General features: G+C 38.3%; 1 protein-coding gene across 2 annotated transcripts in view; it reads right to left on the reverse strand.

Annotated features, from left to right (window-relative positions):
- The window catches only part of KLHL15 (kelch like family member 15), a 46,531-nt gene that overhangs the window by 14,999 nt on the left and 15,412 nt on the right, over positions 1–16,120 (reverse strand). For both annotated transcript variants that reach the window (XM_006146661.3, XM_027771118.1), the window contains exon 3: positions 12,000–12,711. In XM_006146661.3, the coding sequence (XP_006146723.1) occupies positions 12,000–12,704 (705 nt within the window). In that variant the 5' untranslated portion in view covers positions 12,705–12,711. The remainder of the gene's footprint in view (positions 1–11,999; positions 12,712–16,120) is intronic.

A 16,120-nucleotide genomic window follows, 5' to 3' on the forward strand; every position in this document is an offset into this window, starting at 1 on the left:
AATTTACAACTTAAATTTTTTTTCCCTATTTTTGGAAATACTCTCTCAACTCTACAAATATTTAATTAAGAAACACAGTAGAGCAGGAAAGCCAATAAAAGATTTAATCCTAAAACTAACGTGAATGAGCAATGCTTACCTACAACACATGGCATTTTCTGAATAAAAAACTTGAAAAATAAAACTTCATGGGTTGGCCCCATAGCCTAGTGGTTAAGGGAGCCAGATCCCAAATGGATGACTGCAGTTTGAATCTCAGCCTTGGCCACTTAAAAAACATACCAGGTACATGTGCGGTGCATGCCCAAAATCCTGACAGGAGTGAGAAATGGAGAAGGGATTGTGGCATGACCATGCCCCATTCAGGGGTGTTTTTCTCCATCTCTCTCTTTCTGAAGAGTGCATGCATCCTCGGGCAATTACTGGGTCGTCGGAAAAGTAATATTTTTTGCTTTTCTATGGAAAAATGTGTTGTGATTTTTCTGACAAAAAAAAAAACCTTAAAGCGTAAAATATCTTCATACCTCCCCTTGTTCCTTTCCTGCTCCTAATCTTTTCTCCAATCATTTCCAGATTTCTCTGATCTTTTTTGATTTATCATTCAATTTCTCTTTTCTTTCCCTCCACTTATTTTTTTAAAGAATTATTTTAACTTTATTATTATTATCACTGTTTTCCAATTTGGCTAGAGAGAGAGAGAGAGAGAAAGTGAGAAAGGAAGTCACCAGGTCCAGGACTTGAACCACAATTGGTCGCGTGGGAGTCCAGCACCTTTACCCACCACCTGTGGCCCTTCCACCCGTTTATTAAAAAGGGTTTTCTTTTTTACCTATTATAGCTGTCCCTAATTCCATATTTTCCTTAATTTCCATTTCTCCTATGTTGTTTCCATCTCTCTTATTTTAATGTAAAATCAGGGTCAACCCTGTGGTTGATGGAGCCAGATTACACACAGCCAACTGTGGTTCGAATCCCAGCCCCAGAAGCTTAAAAAACACGCCAGACTCATGTATGTATGTGCCCAAGATCCTGGCAGTAGAAATGGAAGAAAAATAATTGTTGTATGACCATGTCCCATTGGAGGGTGCTTTCTCTTGTTGGCAATGATAACTGAAATTTTTTTTAAAAAAATCAGCAAATAAGGTTGAGTTTTTAAACTCTCATTTTCAATAGTTTTCGGTCTGTTTAATACACTCCTTCAGGTACTATCTTTCCAGGGCTCTAACAACAGTCAACACCTAGATTACTGGCTCTACAAATGTACATACATAAAAGGCAGATGACTATACAGTTCTCCAAAAAAACACCCTGGGTGATTTTTTTAAAACTGCACATTTGTTAATTACAATCATTTAAGTCCATGGGGTTGAGGAGGAGGGGTCAGCAAAAATGAGATGTGTGCAGAAAGACATTAAGTTAACTGAAAAAGTACAATAAACCTATTGGCCTAGTTTCCAAAAGAAAACCTACTCATTTCTGTGCTTTTACTCTAAGGGACAAGTGAGCTGATTATCAATTTAAACAATTTTGAATAGTAGCTGCAAAAGTACTATTTAATATCTGAAAGGGATTTAAAACTTTTTCAAAAACAACTTAACAGCTTATTAGAAATTCTAACCAAATTTCACATTTGAAATATAGGTTACTGTCTTATTTTTAACATTTTATTTATTGATTCATCTATTGTGATTTGCAAGCTGTCAGGTTTGGGACTCAAACTTCAGCCAGCCATGGAAATCCAGTGCCCTGACCACCATACTGGACCCAGGGTTACTATCTTTTAAAAACTGGTTTTTTTAAGTACAGCGCTGCTTGTTTCTTGTGTACTTTTTTTCCCCCCAAAGGTTTCTGCTATAGGGTGCATGTGCTCACCAGAAAGAGAGAGAGAGAAAGCAAGAAATCACCCTCCAGGGGAGATGGCCAAACCGCAATCCCTTCTCCTCTATTCTCCTCTTGGAATCTTGGGCATGCATGCACACACACTTGGTGTGAGTTTAAGCCACTGGGTCCAGGACTCGAACCACAGTCCGGTCGACTACATGGGAGTCCAGTGACATAGCCATTACGCCAACTGCTGGTCCCATGTTTCTTGTGTACTTCTAAAAGCAACCCCCAACCGGCCTGGTCATACCGCAATTATTTTTCTTCCATTTTTACAACCTGTGAGGACTTTGGGCAAATACATACAAGAGTCTGACATGTTTTTCAGGCTGCTGGGGCTGGGATTTGAACCACACCTGGCTAGGTGGAATCTGGCTCCATCAACCACAGGGCTGGTCCTCAATTTCCATTGAAATAAGAGATGAAAACAACACAGGAGAAAATTCTACTTATTCTCTAGATTTATCTGGCTGCAGTTGAAGTCAGTATATATAAACAAACTGCTGTTTTAAAAGTTTTTGGCTAAATTGGTAAAAACTAATGATCTGACTGCTGGACAGAAATCTGCCATCAGTTAAGAGCTAGATTAGTCAAAACATGTTCCACTGCCTAAATGGAAGAATTCCAGAGAGGTATACAGCACCTACACTTTACATAGATGTGGCTTTCCCCGGGCAATTTCATTACCATGTGCGTACCTCAATTAACCAGATTAGCATACCACCCACTCAGGAGATTTTATCAAGAACAAGAGACCAGATGGTGACGCTGCAGTAAAATGCAAAGCTCTGCAAGGCTGACATACACAGGAAGGTTCCAGCTTCATGTCTGGAGACCTCTCTGAGAATGCTGGGCATGCGCATGCCCGTGGTTCCAGGGCTGGCTGAAGTGAGAGGCAGATCATGGCATTAGGACCCTGCTAGGGAGGCCTACCTCTTTTGTTTATAAAAGAAATCAATAAATACACTTTAATAAAAATAGCAATAAATAAATGTCTTTATGTGTTAGAGGCCTTTGTTAGTGCTGTATAGATAGACTAAGCTAACAGAGAAAATATTTGGAAAATTATATCAGTGTTTTGTGAAGACCCATTTCCAAAGCTATTTACTAAATTCTAAATAGTGTATTTGAGAAACTTAGTTGATCATCTATGAATTCTTTCAGTTTCAAGGTGAGCCCGGGACACCTTATGCCCCTTTTAAATGTAGCTTTTAAAGCCACAAATTCCACTCAAATAAAAGACTTTTTTTTTTAAGTGTTAAAAAGTTCTCCTGAAGCACTAATTTTTATTCTGACCCTTGGATTAATTTTCACAAATAATAAAGTTATCTTTTTTGGCTATCAAAATTACCTCAAAGTTATAAATATTCTTACAACATTAAACTTTTATCAAAGGCAGATTTTATTTAAGTCTAAATATATTCTCAGTGAATATATTTATATTATTCTATTATAAATTTGATATACACAAAAGCTACATGTTGTGGCCTTTTCATATTAAAACATTAGCTTTGCCTATAAAAGTTATATAAATCCAACTGGGGGGATGTATATACAGTGAACTACATTTCACAGATTAGGAAAAAAGCACACTAAGGAGTCTGAATATCAGTAATAGTTTATAGAATGAAATATCTGGAATAACTATTATGGATTTACTTAAAGCAAAATACATCTGTATAACATGCTTCCTTAATAAACAGCTAATGAAGAACCAAGCATAATACCCTACACAAAATACTAATGTGTTTTTGAAATCTTTAAAGGAATTAAAATAAGTTTCTTCTTTTAATTTGAAAAATTAAAAGATTTTATGATTATGATTTAAGATACTTTACATAATATTTCTTCTTTTGGAGAGATTTTTCCTATATGGCGCGTGTGTTCACTGAAGACACAGAGAGAAAGAGAAATCACCCCCCCTCAGTGGGGGAAGATGGCCACACTGCAATCCCTTCTCCTCCTTTCTCCTCTTGAGATTTTGGGTACACATGCACATGTGCCTGGAATGAGTTTCAAGCTGCCAAGTCCAGGAACTGAACTGTAGTCAATCACGTGGGAGTTCAGCGCCTTCACCACTACATCACCTAATGGCCCCACTAATATTATTTCTTTCTTTTTTTTTCTTTTTCTTTTTTTGGAGAGGTTTTTGCTATAGGGCGTGTGCGCTCTCCAGAAAGACAGAGAGAGACAGAGCCCACTAATATTATTTCTAAGGGGATCACTGATATGCTGAGTCTTACCTTATGCATATTTAAGATACTGATGATGTTCTGGGTTCAAAAATATTAAAATGTCATTGTGTTAAAAAAAACAACATGAGTATTTTAATGAATAATTTTACAATTCTGCTAAAAAGATCTTTTAGGTACAAAAATTCAAGTATAATATGCATTTTGCCAAATATACATTTACTTCATAAAATGTTTTCAATAAGCAGTAATTTTTTAAACCAAAAAAAAAAAAAACAAAGAGAGCAGAGTTTAAACTATTTAAATCTTCACATCACTGAAATTCAGAATGACAAATGTCAGGCCTTATTTCTTAACAGATGCAGAGACCATCAGAGCTAGTAAAAATACATGCCACAGACATTTGCCTAAGTAAAAATTCAAATTGTAGGCTAGTTTTAAAACTGGGACTCCACTAAGATAAAATGAATCATAAGAACTCTTAAATGACTGTATCAAAAGAAAAAGATCCTTACATTTTAAATTTCTTTGATTAAAGCAAAAACCCCAAAACTGTGCTTTCAAAAATCCCATACCTTTTTTTTTTCAGCACTGTTAAATTTCTTAGGCTATGTTTTATTCATGCAAACACATTAGAATTTTCACTCTAGAACAACTTCTAAACAACCCAGGCTTGGCCACATTTTAACAACATGTTATGGCCTTAGGGCCTAGAAGACCCAACAGGAAGTCCATGGACTGGGAAGCAAGAAGAACCCAGGTTCCAGTCTGGGCAGTGCTACTTATTCTAGAATAAGATTCCTAACCTTTCTGACTCTGTTTTCTTACTCATAAAATGGGAATTAACATAAAACATCTACCTATGTATACAGCACTCAGTACATGACGTGTGTGGGTGTGGGTGTGGGTGTGTAGCTCAGAGAAATAGTATCCCTGCCTCTAAAGAACTCAGTGAGAAACTTTGGAAGCCTTGGCTTCTTCGGTGATGATCCCACTGAGTACTCAGTTTAAAAGTCAAGACTACTAAGGAGAAAAGCCAGTAGAGAACTACAGGACAATAAATTCAAACATTTCAGCACTGCTAGAGAGCATGATTCGGGTCCCTGGAATCAGTGAGAGCCTTTCATTGGGGAGACACCAACACCCCCTTTTGCTTGACTGAAGTTGCTGCTCAGATCGGACCTTTACTAACAAAGGAAGAGTTAATATCTCCACCTTTTCCTTCCCTAAATGTAGTACTATTTTTTAGTTTTCTGAGACCAGGGAAAGGAACTTTAAAAAGAGATCTATCCTCAATTAACAGTTATCCTCATTAGTCACCCCACACTAACACTAACTGTACCTAAAGGGGTTAAAAATGTGAGAAAGGTTATTTAATAGATGCATATTCAGAGTGTTTGCCACCTCAACTTCTAGACTAGCACTGTTCAACAGAAATATACCTGAGCTATGAATGTAACCCAAAGCTGGAATTTAACATTTTCTAGTAGACACATTTTTAACAAGTAGAAAGGTGAAATGGTTAACTCAATATACCCAAAATATCATTTTAACATGTAATCAGTTTAAGAATAATTGAGGTGATTTATATTCTTTCTGTCATCTTGGTATCTGAAATCTTAATTCAGACTAACCACATTTCAAGTGTTGAACAGCAGCAAGTGTTAGCTGTATTGAATAACACAGTTCTACATTCACAGATATATACTAAATTTTTGGGGGGAGGGAGGGAGAGACTTTTGCTATAGGGCATGTGTGTTTGCCAGAAAGACAGAGAGAAAAGGACAGAAAGGGGAAAAAAACCCACCCTGGGGGGGATGGTAATGTTGCAATCCCTTCTCCTCCATTTTCTTTTCAGGATTTTGGACACACACACACACACACACACACACACAATGTGGGTTTCAAGCTGCTAAGTCTAAGATTTGAACCACAGTCAGCTACGTGGGAGTCCTCTGCAGTAACCACATCACCTCCTGGCACATATACACTAAATTTAAAAAAATAATTAACTTTATTTACTTAAATTTATTTTAACCTGATCAGAGAGGTACAGAGCAAGAGAGAGAGAAAGTAAGAGTCCAGGACTCAAACCATGGTCGTCCAAGTGGGAGTCCAACATCCTTAGCCACCATGCCACCTGCCAGCCCCTACACTACATTTTTATAGGAAAGAATAATCTTTTAATTGCCAGAAGGCATGTGCACTTGCCAGAAAGGGGGGGGGGTAGAAAGCACCTCTCAATGGGGTGTGGTCATGCCACAATTCTTTTTTCCTCCATTTCTCTACTCTCTTGGGATTTGGGGCATATGCATACGTGCCTGACTTTTGCTTCTCAAGCCATTGGAGCCAAGATTCAAAAGAGTCAGCCATGTGAGATCTGGCTCCCTTAACCACTAGCTTATAAAGGGTCAACCTAAAAAGAACGACCTTAATTTTCATACTTCAGATGATTCTAATCCCAATATAGTAAATGAAAATGTTCGAAATTTAAAACAAAAAGTTTATGGATATAAAAGAAACCTAACAGAAAAGCATGAATAAAAGTCCTTAAGAGTTCAGTCACAGAACTGGACTCATTAGCTTCGTAACACAAAAAAGAATGGTGATTTCTGGGACCAACAGTTGGTGTAATGGCTATGTCACTGGATTCCCATATAGTCGACCACAGGTTGAGTCACAGACCCGGTGGCTTAAACTCACACCAGGTGAGTGTGCGTGTGTGCCCAAGATCCTGAGAGGAGAATGGAGGAGAAGGGACTGTGGCATGGCCATCCCCCCCGGGAGGTGATTTCTCGCTTTCTGTCTCTCTGTCTCTGTCTTTCTGGTAAGCCCGTATGCCCTATACTCTCAAAAAAAAAAAAAAAAAGAATGGTGATTTCTAATTGTGATCAGAGTTGCTGCTAAGTTGCTTTTTCCAAATTTTTCTCTGGCATTACAAGTTATTTTCCTGTAATTGTTCCTGAAAAATATTATGCTAGAAAGTAGATGTTCAAAAATGAAATAACCGCCCCTTCGAAAAAATAAAAGTAGGGGACTATTCTATTTTTTAAGGTTTTTGCCACAGGGTGCATTCGCTCACCAGAGAGACAAGAGACAGTGAGAGGGATCACCGTCCCAAGGGGGGATGGCCACACCATAATCCTTTCTCCTCCATTCTCCTCTCAGGATTTTAGGAACACTTGCCCACACATCCAACATGATTTTCAAGCCACCAGGTCTAGGACACAAACTACAATCGGCCATGTGGGAGTCTAGCACCTTGACCACTATGCTACCTGCTAGCCCCAAGACTATTTTAGATTAAGAAAGATTAGGCAGACATGATAGCCAGAAAAACTAGATAGACATAACAGCCAAAAGCAATGCATAAACTTTGATTGGATTCTAGCACATTTTGGTGACAACTGGGAAATTTTAAATATACATTAGCTATTAGATGATATTAGGGTCTTGTTAATTTTCCCAGGTGGAATAATATTATACTTAGGTAAAAGAAGAAAAAAAATCCTTATTCTTAGGAGAAGCACATTAAGTATTTACTAAAAAGGGACCAGCAGTTAGCGTAATGGCTATGTCGCCAAACTCCCACGTAGTCGACAGTGGTTTGAGTCCTGGACCCAGTGGCTTAAACTCACGCCGGGCGCGTGTGCATGCATGCCCAAGATCCCAAGAGGAGAATGGAGAAGGGATTGTGGCGTGGTCATCCCCCCTGGAGGGTGATTTCTCGCTTTCTGTCTCTATGTCTCTCTCTGTCTGTCTGGCAAGCGCACGCGCCCTATAGCGAAAAAAACCTCTCCAAAAAAAAAAAAAGAAAGAAAAGAAAAAATGAGGAAAAGGAGAGAATTATAGATTAAAAGACCTAACAACCGAATGCGCTGTGTAAGCTTGATTAAATCCTGGTTCATGAAATACAGTTTACAAAAAGACATTTTTGGAACAATTGAGAAGTTCAGGAAATGGATGGCTATTACACAAGATCAATAAATTACTATTGGGCCTACAGGTGGAGTGGTGGTTGAGGATACTGGACTCCCACATGGCCAATGGTTGTTCAAGTCTCGGACCTGGTGGCTTTCTTTCTCACTTTTCCTCTCTTGCTGTCCTTCTCTGGTCAAATTCAAATAAATAAATAAATAAATAAGGTTAAATAATTCTATTTCCAAAAGAAAAATTACTATCAATTTCTTGGGGCTAGCAGGTAGCATGGTGGTTAAGGTGCTGGACACTTCCACATGGCCAATCATGGTTCAAGTCCTGGACCTAGTGGCTTGCTTTATCACTAACCCTTTCTCTCTCTCTCTCAGTCTCTCTCTAGTAAATTAAAATAAATGAATAAATAAATAAAATTAATTTTTGAGAGTTTTTTGCTATAGGCCACGTGCACTTGCCAGAAAGATAGAGAGAGATGGAGAGACAAAACGCGAGAAATCACCACCCAAGGGGGATGGCCACACTGCAGTCCTTTCTCTTCCATTCTCCTCTCGGGATCTTGGGCACACATGCACACGTGCCCAGCGTGAGTTTAAGCTACCAGGTCCAGGACTCAAACCACAGTCAACTACATGGGAGTCCAGCAACATAGCCATTATGCCAACTGCTGGTCCCAATAAAATTAATTCTTTAAAAAAAAAAAGAAATTACTACTAATTTCCTTAGCTGTGACAATGGTATTATGTAAGATAATATCCTTAGTCTTGGGAGATGAAATACTTCTCGAAATAGTTAGGAATGAAGTGTCGTAAAATCTAAAACTTTCTTTGAAATAGCCTAGCAAAAACCAAATTATAAAGGCAGCAGACCCTCTACCTATCTAGCTAAAGCAAATACAGCAAAATGCTAGCTATTAATCTATATGATATGCTTATGGGTGATCATACTATTATTCTTTTAGTTTTACTTTAGAAAGTCTCACAATAGAACATTATAAAGCTAAAAATACGGACCTATCACACAATAGAACATTATAAAGCTAAAAATAAGTACCTATCAACATTCCATTTTGCTGATTTTCAACAAATAAAACTATAAATCAAAACTGCCAGTGCTTTTTCCCATGTAGTTCTCAAACTGGAAAAAGGACCAGCATGGATATAACATTTCTTTGTTTCTGTACCCTGTCTGGGGCCAAACATAGAAAAAGGATGTTAAAGTGGTACTGTTTGAGACCCACCGTGTGCTCAATATAGGAAAAATATTAAAGATAGGGCTTTTTTTTTTTAGTTTGCTATAGTGAGTATACGCTCTCCAGAGACAGAGACAAAGAAAGAGACAGTGAGAAAGCATCCCCCCAAAGAGGTGGCCACACCGTAATTCCTCCTTTTTCATTCTCTCAGGAGTTTTAGGCAAACATGCACACACACCTGGTGTGTTTTTCAAGCTGATGCCTGTTTCCTGAACTCCAGGTGCAGTCAGCCATGTGGGATCCAGCCACTCTAAGGCTGATCCTTTTTATTTATTTATTTTTTTAATTTGCCAGAGGGTACATGTGCTAGGGCTCACTGAGAGAGAAAGAGAAAAAGGAAGCATGGTCACGTAGCAATCCCTTCTCCATTTCTCCTTCCTTTTAGGATTTTGGGCATGCATGTACTTGTGCCTGGCATATTTCTCAAGCCACTTAGTCTGGCATAGTCTGCCATGTGGAATCCAGCTTCCTTAACCACCAGGCCATACATAGGCTAGATTTATAGGGTGTATTTTCAAGAAGCTCAAAATGGTATGCATAAAATAGTCTAAATTATTTCCCAACCACAATTTTCATTTTACTGGGTCATCGGAAAAGATGCATTTTTGCACAGAAAAATATGTCAAGACTTTCTCAACAACTCAATAGTGTGGCTTCTGGAGTTATAGTTCTAGAGTCTTTTTTAAAAATGTCATAGATTCCTTTGAAAAACATTAAATCTCACACCACTAAGACAAGGGTGACTATCTTCTGTTCTTTTACAAGTATTACTAAAGTATAACTGAAAGGTTTATAAAATATTATAAAAACACTGAAATATTTCTCTGTGACTGGGTCCTTAAGTTTTCCTAATAAATTAATTCCAGAAAGAAGCATTAACAACATTTTTATTCTGATAATTCTCACTATCTGACTATATATGCTATAGATGGCAGAGGAATCCACCAGCAAGCAAATGGATGCTTTCTACAATCCATAAAATTACCTGATAGGATTAACTTTAACCGCTGTCACTGCTGTCCACCTTGTACTTAAAACAGAAATATATACAATAAGGCGGGACCAGCAGTTAGCGTAATGGCTATGTTGCTAAACTCCCATGTAGCCGATCGCAGTTTGAGTCCCAGACCCGTGGCTTAAACTCATGCCGTGCGCGTGTGCGTGCATGCCCAAGATCCCGAGAGGAGAATGGAGAAGGGATTGTGGTGTGGCCGTTCCCCCCGGGGGGTGATTTCTCTCTGTCTTTGTGGCAAGTGCATGCGCCCTACAGCAAAAAAAAAAAAAAAAAAAAAAAAAAAAATATATAAGGCTCTGCATCTCAGAACTTAAACATCACTGCCTATTACTGGTTATCCATTATGTTGTCTCATAAGAGGGGAAATTTTATTTTCTATTTTACAAGTATTTCCATCTCAACTGAGGTTGGAAGGTTTTTAGTAGTGGAAAGGATTTGCATTTAATGTATAAAGACAAAACAGGATTTCCCAGGGAACGCGAGCAATAAAAACAATAGTAAGGAGAAAAATCAAACCATCAGTGACAAATGATTTACACAGTTGATGTGGAACTAATTGTCACTGAAGAAAAAGTAACTAAATACAGCCTTTAGTTTCAATTATTTCTGCCATATCCATACATTCTGAGAATAAAGATAAAAATCCCTCAAAATTGAGTTCTCTGCTAAAATTGTAAGTTAATGATATTTTACAGCATTTCGGAGGGGAAAAAAAAAATTATGCCAGTATGCTGAGTGTTATTTAAAGGTGCACAATTGTTTATTTCTCAAATGGCATAAAGAACTCTCCTTTACAGGTATTTTTATCACCGGGTATGGTAACTAAGGCTGAGGAACTGTTTAATGTGAAGGGTGTCTCCCAAGATTTCAGTGTGCTTTCTAGAAAGAATAAAAGATGCAAGAGGTAAACAGAGCCCCAGAGGTAACCATGTGATTAGAAACCAATTAAGTTAAGCAATTACTGAAACTGCTCTCTCTCCTTTGGGCAAGAAAGGATCACAAGTGAGACTCTGATATAAAAACGAAAATGCTTACATGCAAAAAGGCCAAGGGTGTTTTGGAGAAAGACTATTTTTAAGAGAGAACTATTTATGTGGTAAGATGTGCACAGGGATGTTCGATTAATGTAGATAGAGGATTTATAGCCTACTTGTTTAGAAATGCCCAAGTGGTGTTTTCAGTGATATATATTTTCATGGTTGAATTTAGTTAATATTCAGTGGAACAGAGGGAAAAACAGAACTAAATGAGAGTAGGGAAGAAAATCACCATTTTGGTCTACTGGTTTTCAAGAAATATTTTATGTATCCTCACTATATTTTGAAGGAATAAGAAACTGTCTTAATATATACCATGCAGAACTATTAAACTCTCAACACCAATTTCAGCATGTATTACTTAATTTTTAAAAAGAGCTAGCCTGCCCCAGTTCAGTTTTAATTACTTTGTGAAAAGAAAGAAAAGCTAAAGCAAACTTTTAATATTTTAGTTCAAATAATGATGCTTCAACTTTAAAAGTACTTTTAAAATTTGACTATTTTACTACCTACCTGGTTCATCGTTCACCCACAGAATGTATTTTTTAAAACCTAAATGCACGAGCTACAATAAATCTTACTCATTTTTTTTTTTTTTGGTTCCCATCCAAGTCTGGGAATCTTACATATAAAGAAATACTGTCTTAACTGAATGATGAGTCCTGTCTATTGCTTTCAAATGCACTAACCTTCTCAAAAACGCTGGATGGGGTCATCAAACAAAACCTGATGTTCTGAATGATGGTATCGGTATGTCTCCAGCGTCTTCTATCATGCCGCAGCCAAGACTGCACAGCCTCGTACAGCTCTATCTCTGGGAACCTGCTCAGATGATCATTATCCAAATAAGACATGAGCTTCTCAAAGCTCAGATAGGACAGGAAGTCAGGCCTGGACATGAGTGGCACAAAGTTGTCTAGCAGAAAGGCGTCCAACTTCTCCCTGACTCCCTCGATGTTTACACCGAAATCATCTAAGAGTCTCATAATTTCTGCACAATTCTCTAAGCAGATTTTCGCTAATAGGAAAGAGCAGCAGAACTTCACCACTTCTATAAGTTGAACATACATGGCAGCCTGAAGAATCTCATGAACAGTATTCATACTCAGTTCTATAGTTCCATAGTACATAAATTGAAGGACGTGGCTGAAACCAGTGGCAGTTAGACCTTTTAAATGAATTTTGTCCTGATCTCGTTCCCTCATGTCTGCAGTAAACATAATTCTGAAGTAGTCACTCTGGGTGGCCAAGAGTGCTTTATGGGCCTGGAACTGATGGTCTTCAATAACCAGAGTGACATCGAGAAGCAATCCCTCCTCATACAGTGCTCTGAACCCAGCAGAGACACTGGTGTCATGGATGGAAGAACAGAATCCTTCCACGTCCCCTGCCATGAATCACCTGGAAAAAAAGTAATCAAAGAAAATGGTGTTAATCATGTACATGAACTCATAAGACATTATTAACTTAAGAGTTTTAATAATTTTTACAATTATCTCAATTCCACTGCCTTAGTTCTAAATGTACAAGCCCTTTGGGAGGATGTAACCTAAAAGTTTGCAGTCGATTTTTTTTTTTTTGCTTCCCTGTCTGGGGAAAAGAATCTGTTAAAGATGTATCGAATAATGGTAAGTCGTTAACTTACAATCTATGTCTTTCCCGTTGATTTTACATGGTTCATCAAATTTATTTACAAGTGTTCCAAAATTAGCAACACAAAAGGATTTAATAGCCCCAATATTAAATTATGAGAAAAGGAGATAAAACAGAAATTACACAAGAAAGTACACTTAAAAACTCCTAGAAATTTACACAAAGGATTAGGGCCAGCAGGTGGCATGGTGGTTAAAGGCGCTGGATTCCCACATGGCCAACCGTGGTTCGAGACCTGGACCTGGCGGCTTGCTTTCTCATTTTCTCTCTCTCTCTCTCTCTGTCCCTGTCAGGTCAAATTAAAATAAATAAATAAAGTTAAATAACATCTTTTTTTAAAAAAAGGTAATGATTTATTTTGTAACAAAACCAGACTAATACCTGCTCTCTGCAGGAGAACATCAGAAGGTAGTGTGGGCTTTCAGCATAACTACTGAAATATTTCCTGATCATCACAGCCTTACCATTTCTTTATATACTGCTCATTAGGTACAGCTTTACATATGTACATTATGTTTTCTTTTTTTTAAAATAATTATTTATTTGATTTGATTTACCATTATTATCTTTAATTTGACCAGAGAGAGACACAGGGAAAGAGTCCAGCACCTTAGCCACCACGCCACCTGCTGGTCCCTATTGTAGCCTTATTTGTAATAAAAAATTAGAAAGTATTCAAAAGTCCAACAACATATTTTTAAATAAATATGGTAGTTCTATAATAAATTACTGTAACAATTAAACATAATGCCAGCAATCTACCTATTCTGATAAAAAAGGTATTAGTCACTTATATACAAAAACATAGGTGACTACAATATACTGAATAATATCTTCAAAAATTAAACACATATATATTTGTTTAAACAAGAACAAGTCTGGAGGAATATATACCAAAATGATGTCCTTTGGTTGTGAGATTTCAAGAGAAGTCTGTTTTCCTTTTTACTTACCTCATTAACCTCATTTCTGAAAACAATGATGATGTACTGCTTATATATTTTAAAAGATAAATACATAATTTTAAAGGAAATTAAACCACAACTTTGCATATTGGAGAAATGAAGCTAAGATAGTGGAATTATAATTAGATCTCTTAAGGAAAGCAGAATAAACTAATTCAGGCTATTAGACTGTTTATGAAGCAAAGTAATTCTCTCCTGTTCACACAAACCCCCCCAGGCCATCTATCCTCTTCTTAACTCTCATCCTCACACAGCTCCTGGCTTCCTCCCCAATGACCCATCCTCCATTCTTGAATTCCCTCCCAACCTTTCCACTGTGCCCTGTGGAACCCTGTTCAATGTAAACAAACTCCCCTACATGCTCATGTTGGCTGGTCACAGAAAGTTCCCTCCCCAACCTGATTTAAACAAGACAGTTTTCCTCAGATTCACAGCTTCCAGACCTCCCCACACCCGACCCATCTTAGAAAAAAATGCTCTTCTTGGGAATCAGCAGTTAGCATAATGGCTATGTCGCTGGACTCCCACGTAGTCGACCGCAGTTCGCATCCCGGACCCAGTGGCTTAAAACTCACGCCGGGCACGTGTACATGCGTGCCCAAGATCCCGAGAGGAGAATGGAGAAGGGATTGCAGTGTGACCATCCCCCCTAGGGAGTGACTTCTTGCTTTCTGTCTCTATGTCTCTCTCTGTCTGGCAAGTGCACGCGCCCTATAGCAAAAACCTCTCCAAAAAAGATAAAGGAAGGAAGGAAGGAAGGAAGGAAGGAAGGAAGGAAGGAAGGAAGGAAGGAAGAAAGAAAAAATGCTCATCTAGAGCTTACAGACCTATTTTCTAAAACTTAGCTTCCTACTAGTCTTTTAACACTTGGTCTTTTGCTTAGATTAAAAAAAAAATCTTCTATTCCTCCATGTAATTTATCATATACGTATGTCCTGATAATCAATCAATCAATCACCCTCCTACGTTCACTGATGACTTCAGCACCGGGCTGCCTCTTCTTCACACCTTCAGCGTTCGTGTTACACAATCCATCCAAAATCTGAGGGCCAGAGCTCCCGGACTACCTTAATTCCCACAATCTCTTCCTTTATTCCACTGCAAACCCTATTTCCCAACTTCTTGAATTTCACGCCTTGATCCAGAATTAGTCCAGATCTAAATTTTTTTAAGCATTATTTTATTTAACTTTATTTATGTGTTTGTTTGTTGATTTATTTTGACAAGAGAGGGACAGTGGGGGGTGGGAGTGAGAAAGCAAGCCGCAGGGTCTGGGATTGGAACCCTGGTCAGCCATGTCAGAGTACGATGCCCTTTAACCACCACACCACCTGCCAGCCCCACATCTGAAATTTTAACTGTCAACTTTCCTTTCTCCTGTTTACTCAGGTCTATTATCTCCTATCTTCTCCCTTCATCCTTCTCATATCAGAGCAACCACACTCTTGCCAGGATCTTCATTTCCATTACCCCTATGCTGACCTCCATACCTGCCCTGCTAAGCCAAAACTATGCTGATAGGTCCTTTAATTGCAAGTAGATCTTCGGTGCCTCTGGGCAGTTTTTTTTTTCTTTCGAATAGTTGTGAGGACATTTCCTGCTGGTATACACTAACACACGCTGAAAGATAGTCCTGAACTAAGGACAACTAATACACACACATTTCTGGGATACCACAATTTTTTTTTATTGCCAGAGGGTGCTTGCACTTACCGGAGATAGGGAAAGTGAGAAAGCAGCTCCAAGCAGAGCATGAACATGCCACAGTCCCTTCCCCTCCTCCATTTCCCCATCCTGTTTGGATTTTGGCCACCCACTCATACATGCCTGGAGATATCACCAGTCTTTTTTTAAAAAAAAAATTATTTTATTTAACTTTATTTATTTATTTTTAATTTGGCCAGAGGAACAGAGAGAGGGGGAAAAACGTGAGAAAGCAAGCCACCAGGTCCAGGACTTGAACCACAGTCGGCCATGTGGGAGTCCAGCATCCTTAACCACCACACCACCTGCTGGTCTCTCACTAGCCATTTTTAAAGCACTGTATAGATTGCATGCTTGAATTATGTGCTGAAATACTACCCATGGACCATGACAGCCTAGAAGAGCCTAATCAAAGGACATTGTAGCTGTCACTTATGGCTCTGAATACCTACCAGTGACAATGCTGGGACCCCAGTCTCTCAAGCTCT

Source organism: Tupaia chinensis, unplaced genomic scaffold (assembly GCF_000334495.1).
Source record: "Tupaia chinensis unplaced genomic scaffold, TupChi_1.0 Scaffold000184_1, whole genome shotgun sequence".
Classification (NCBI taxonomy): Eukaryota; Metazoa; Chordata; class Mammalia; order Scandentia; family Tupaiidae; genus Tupaia; species Tupaia belangeri.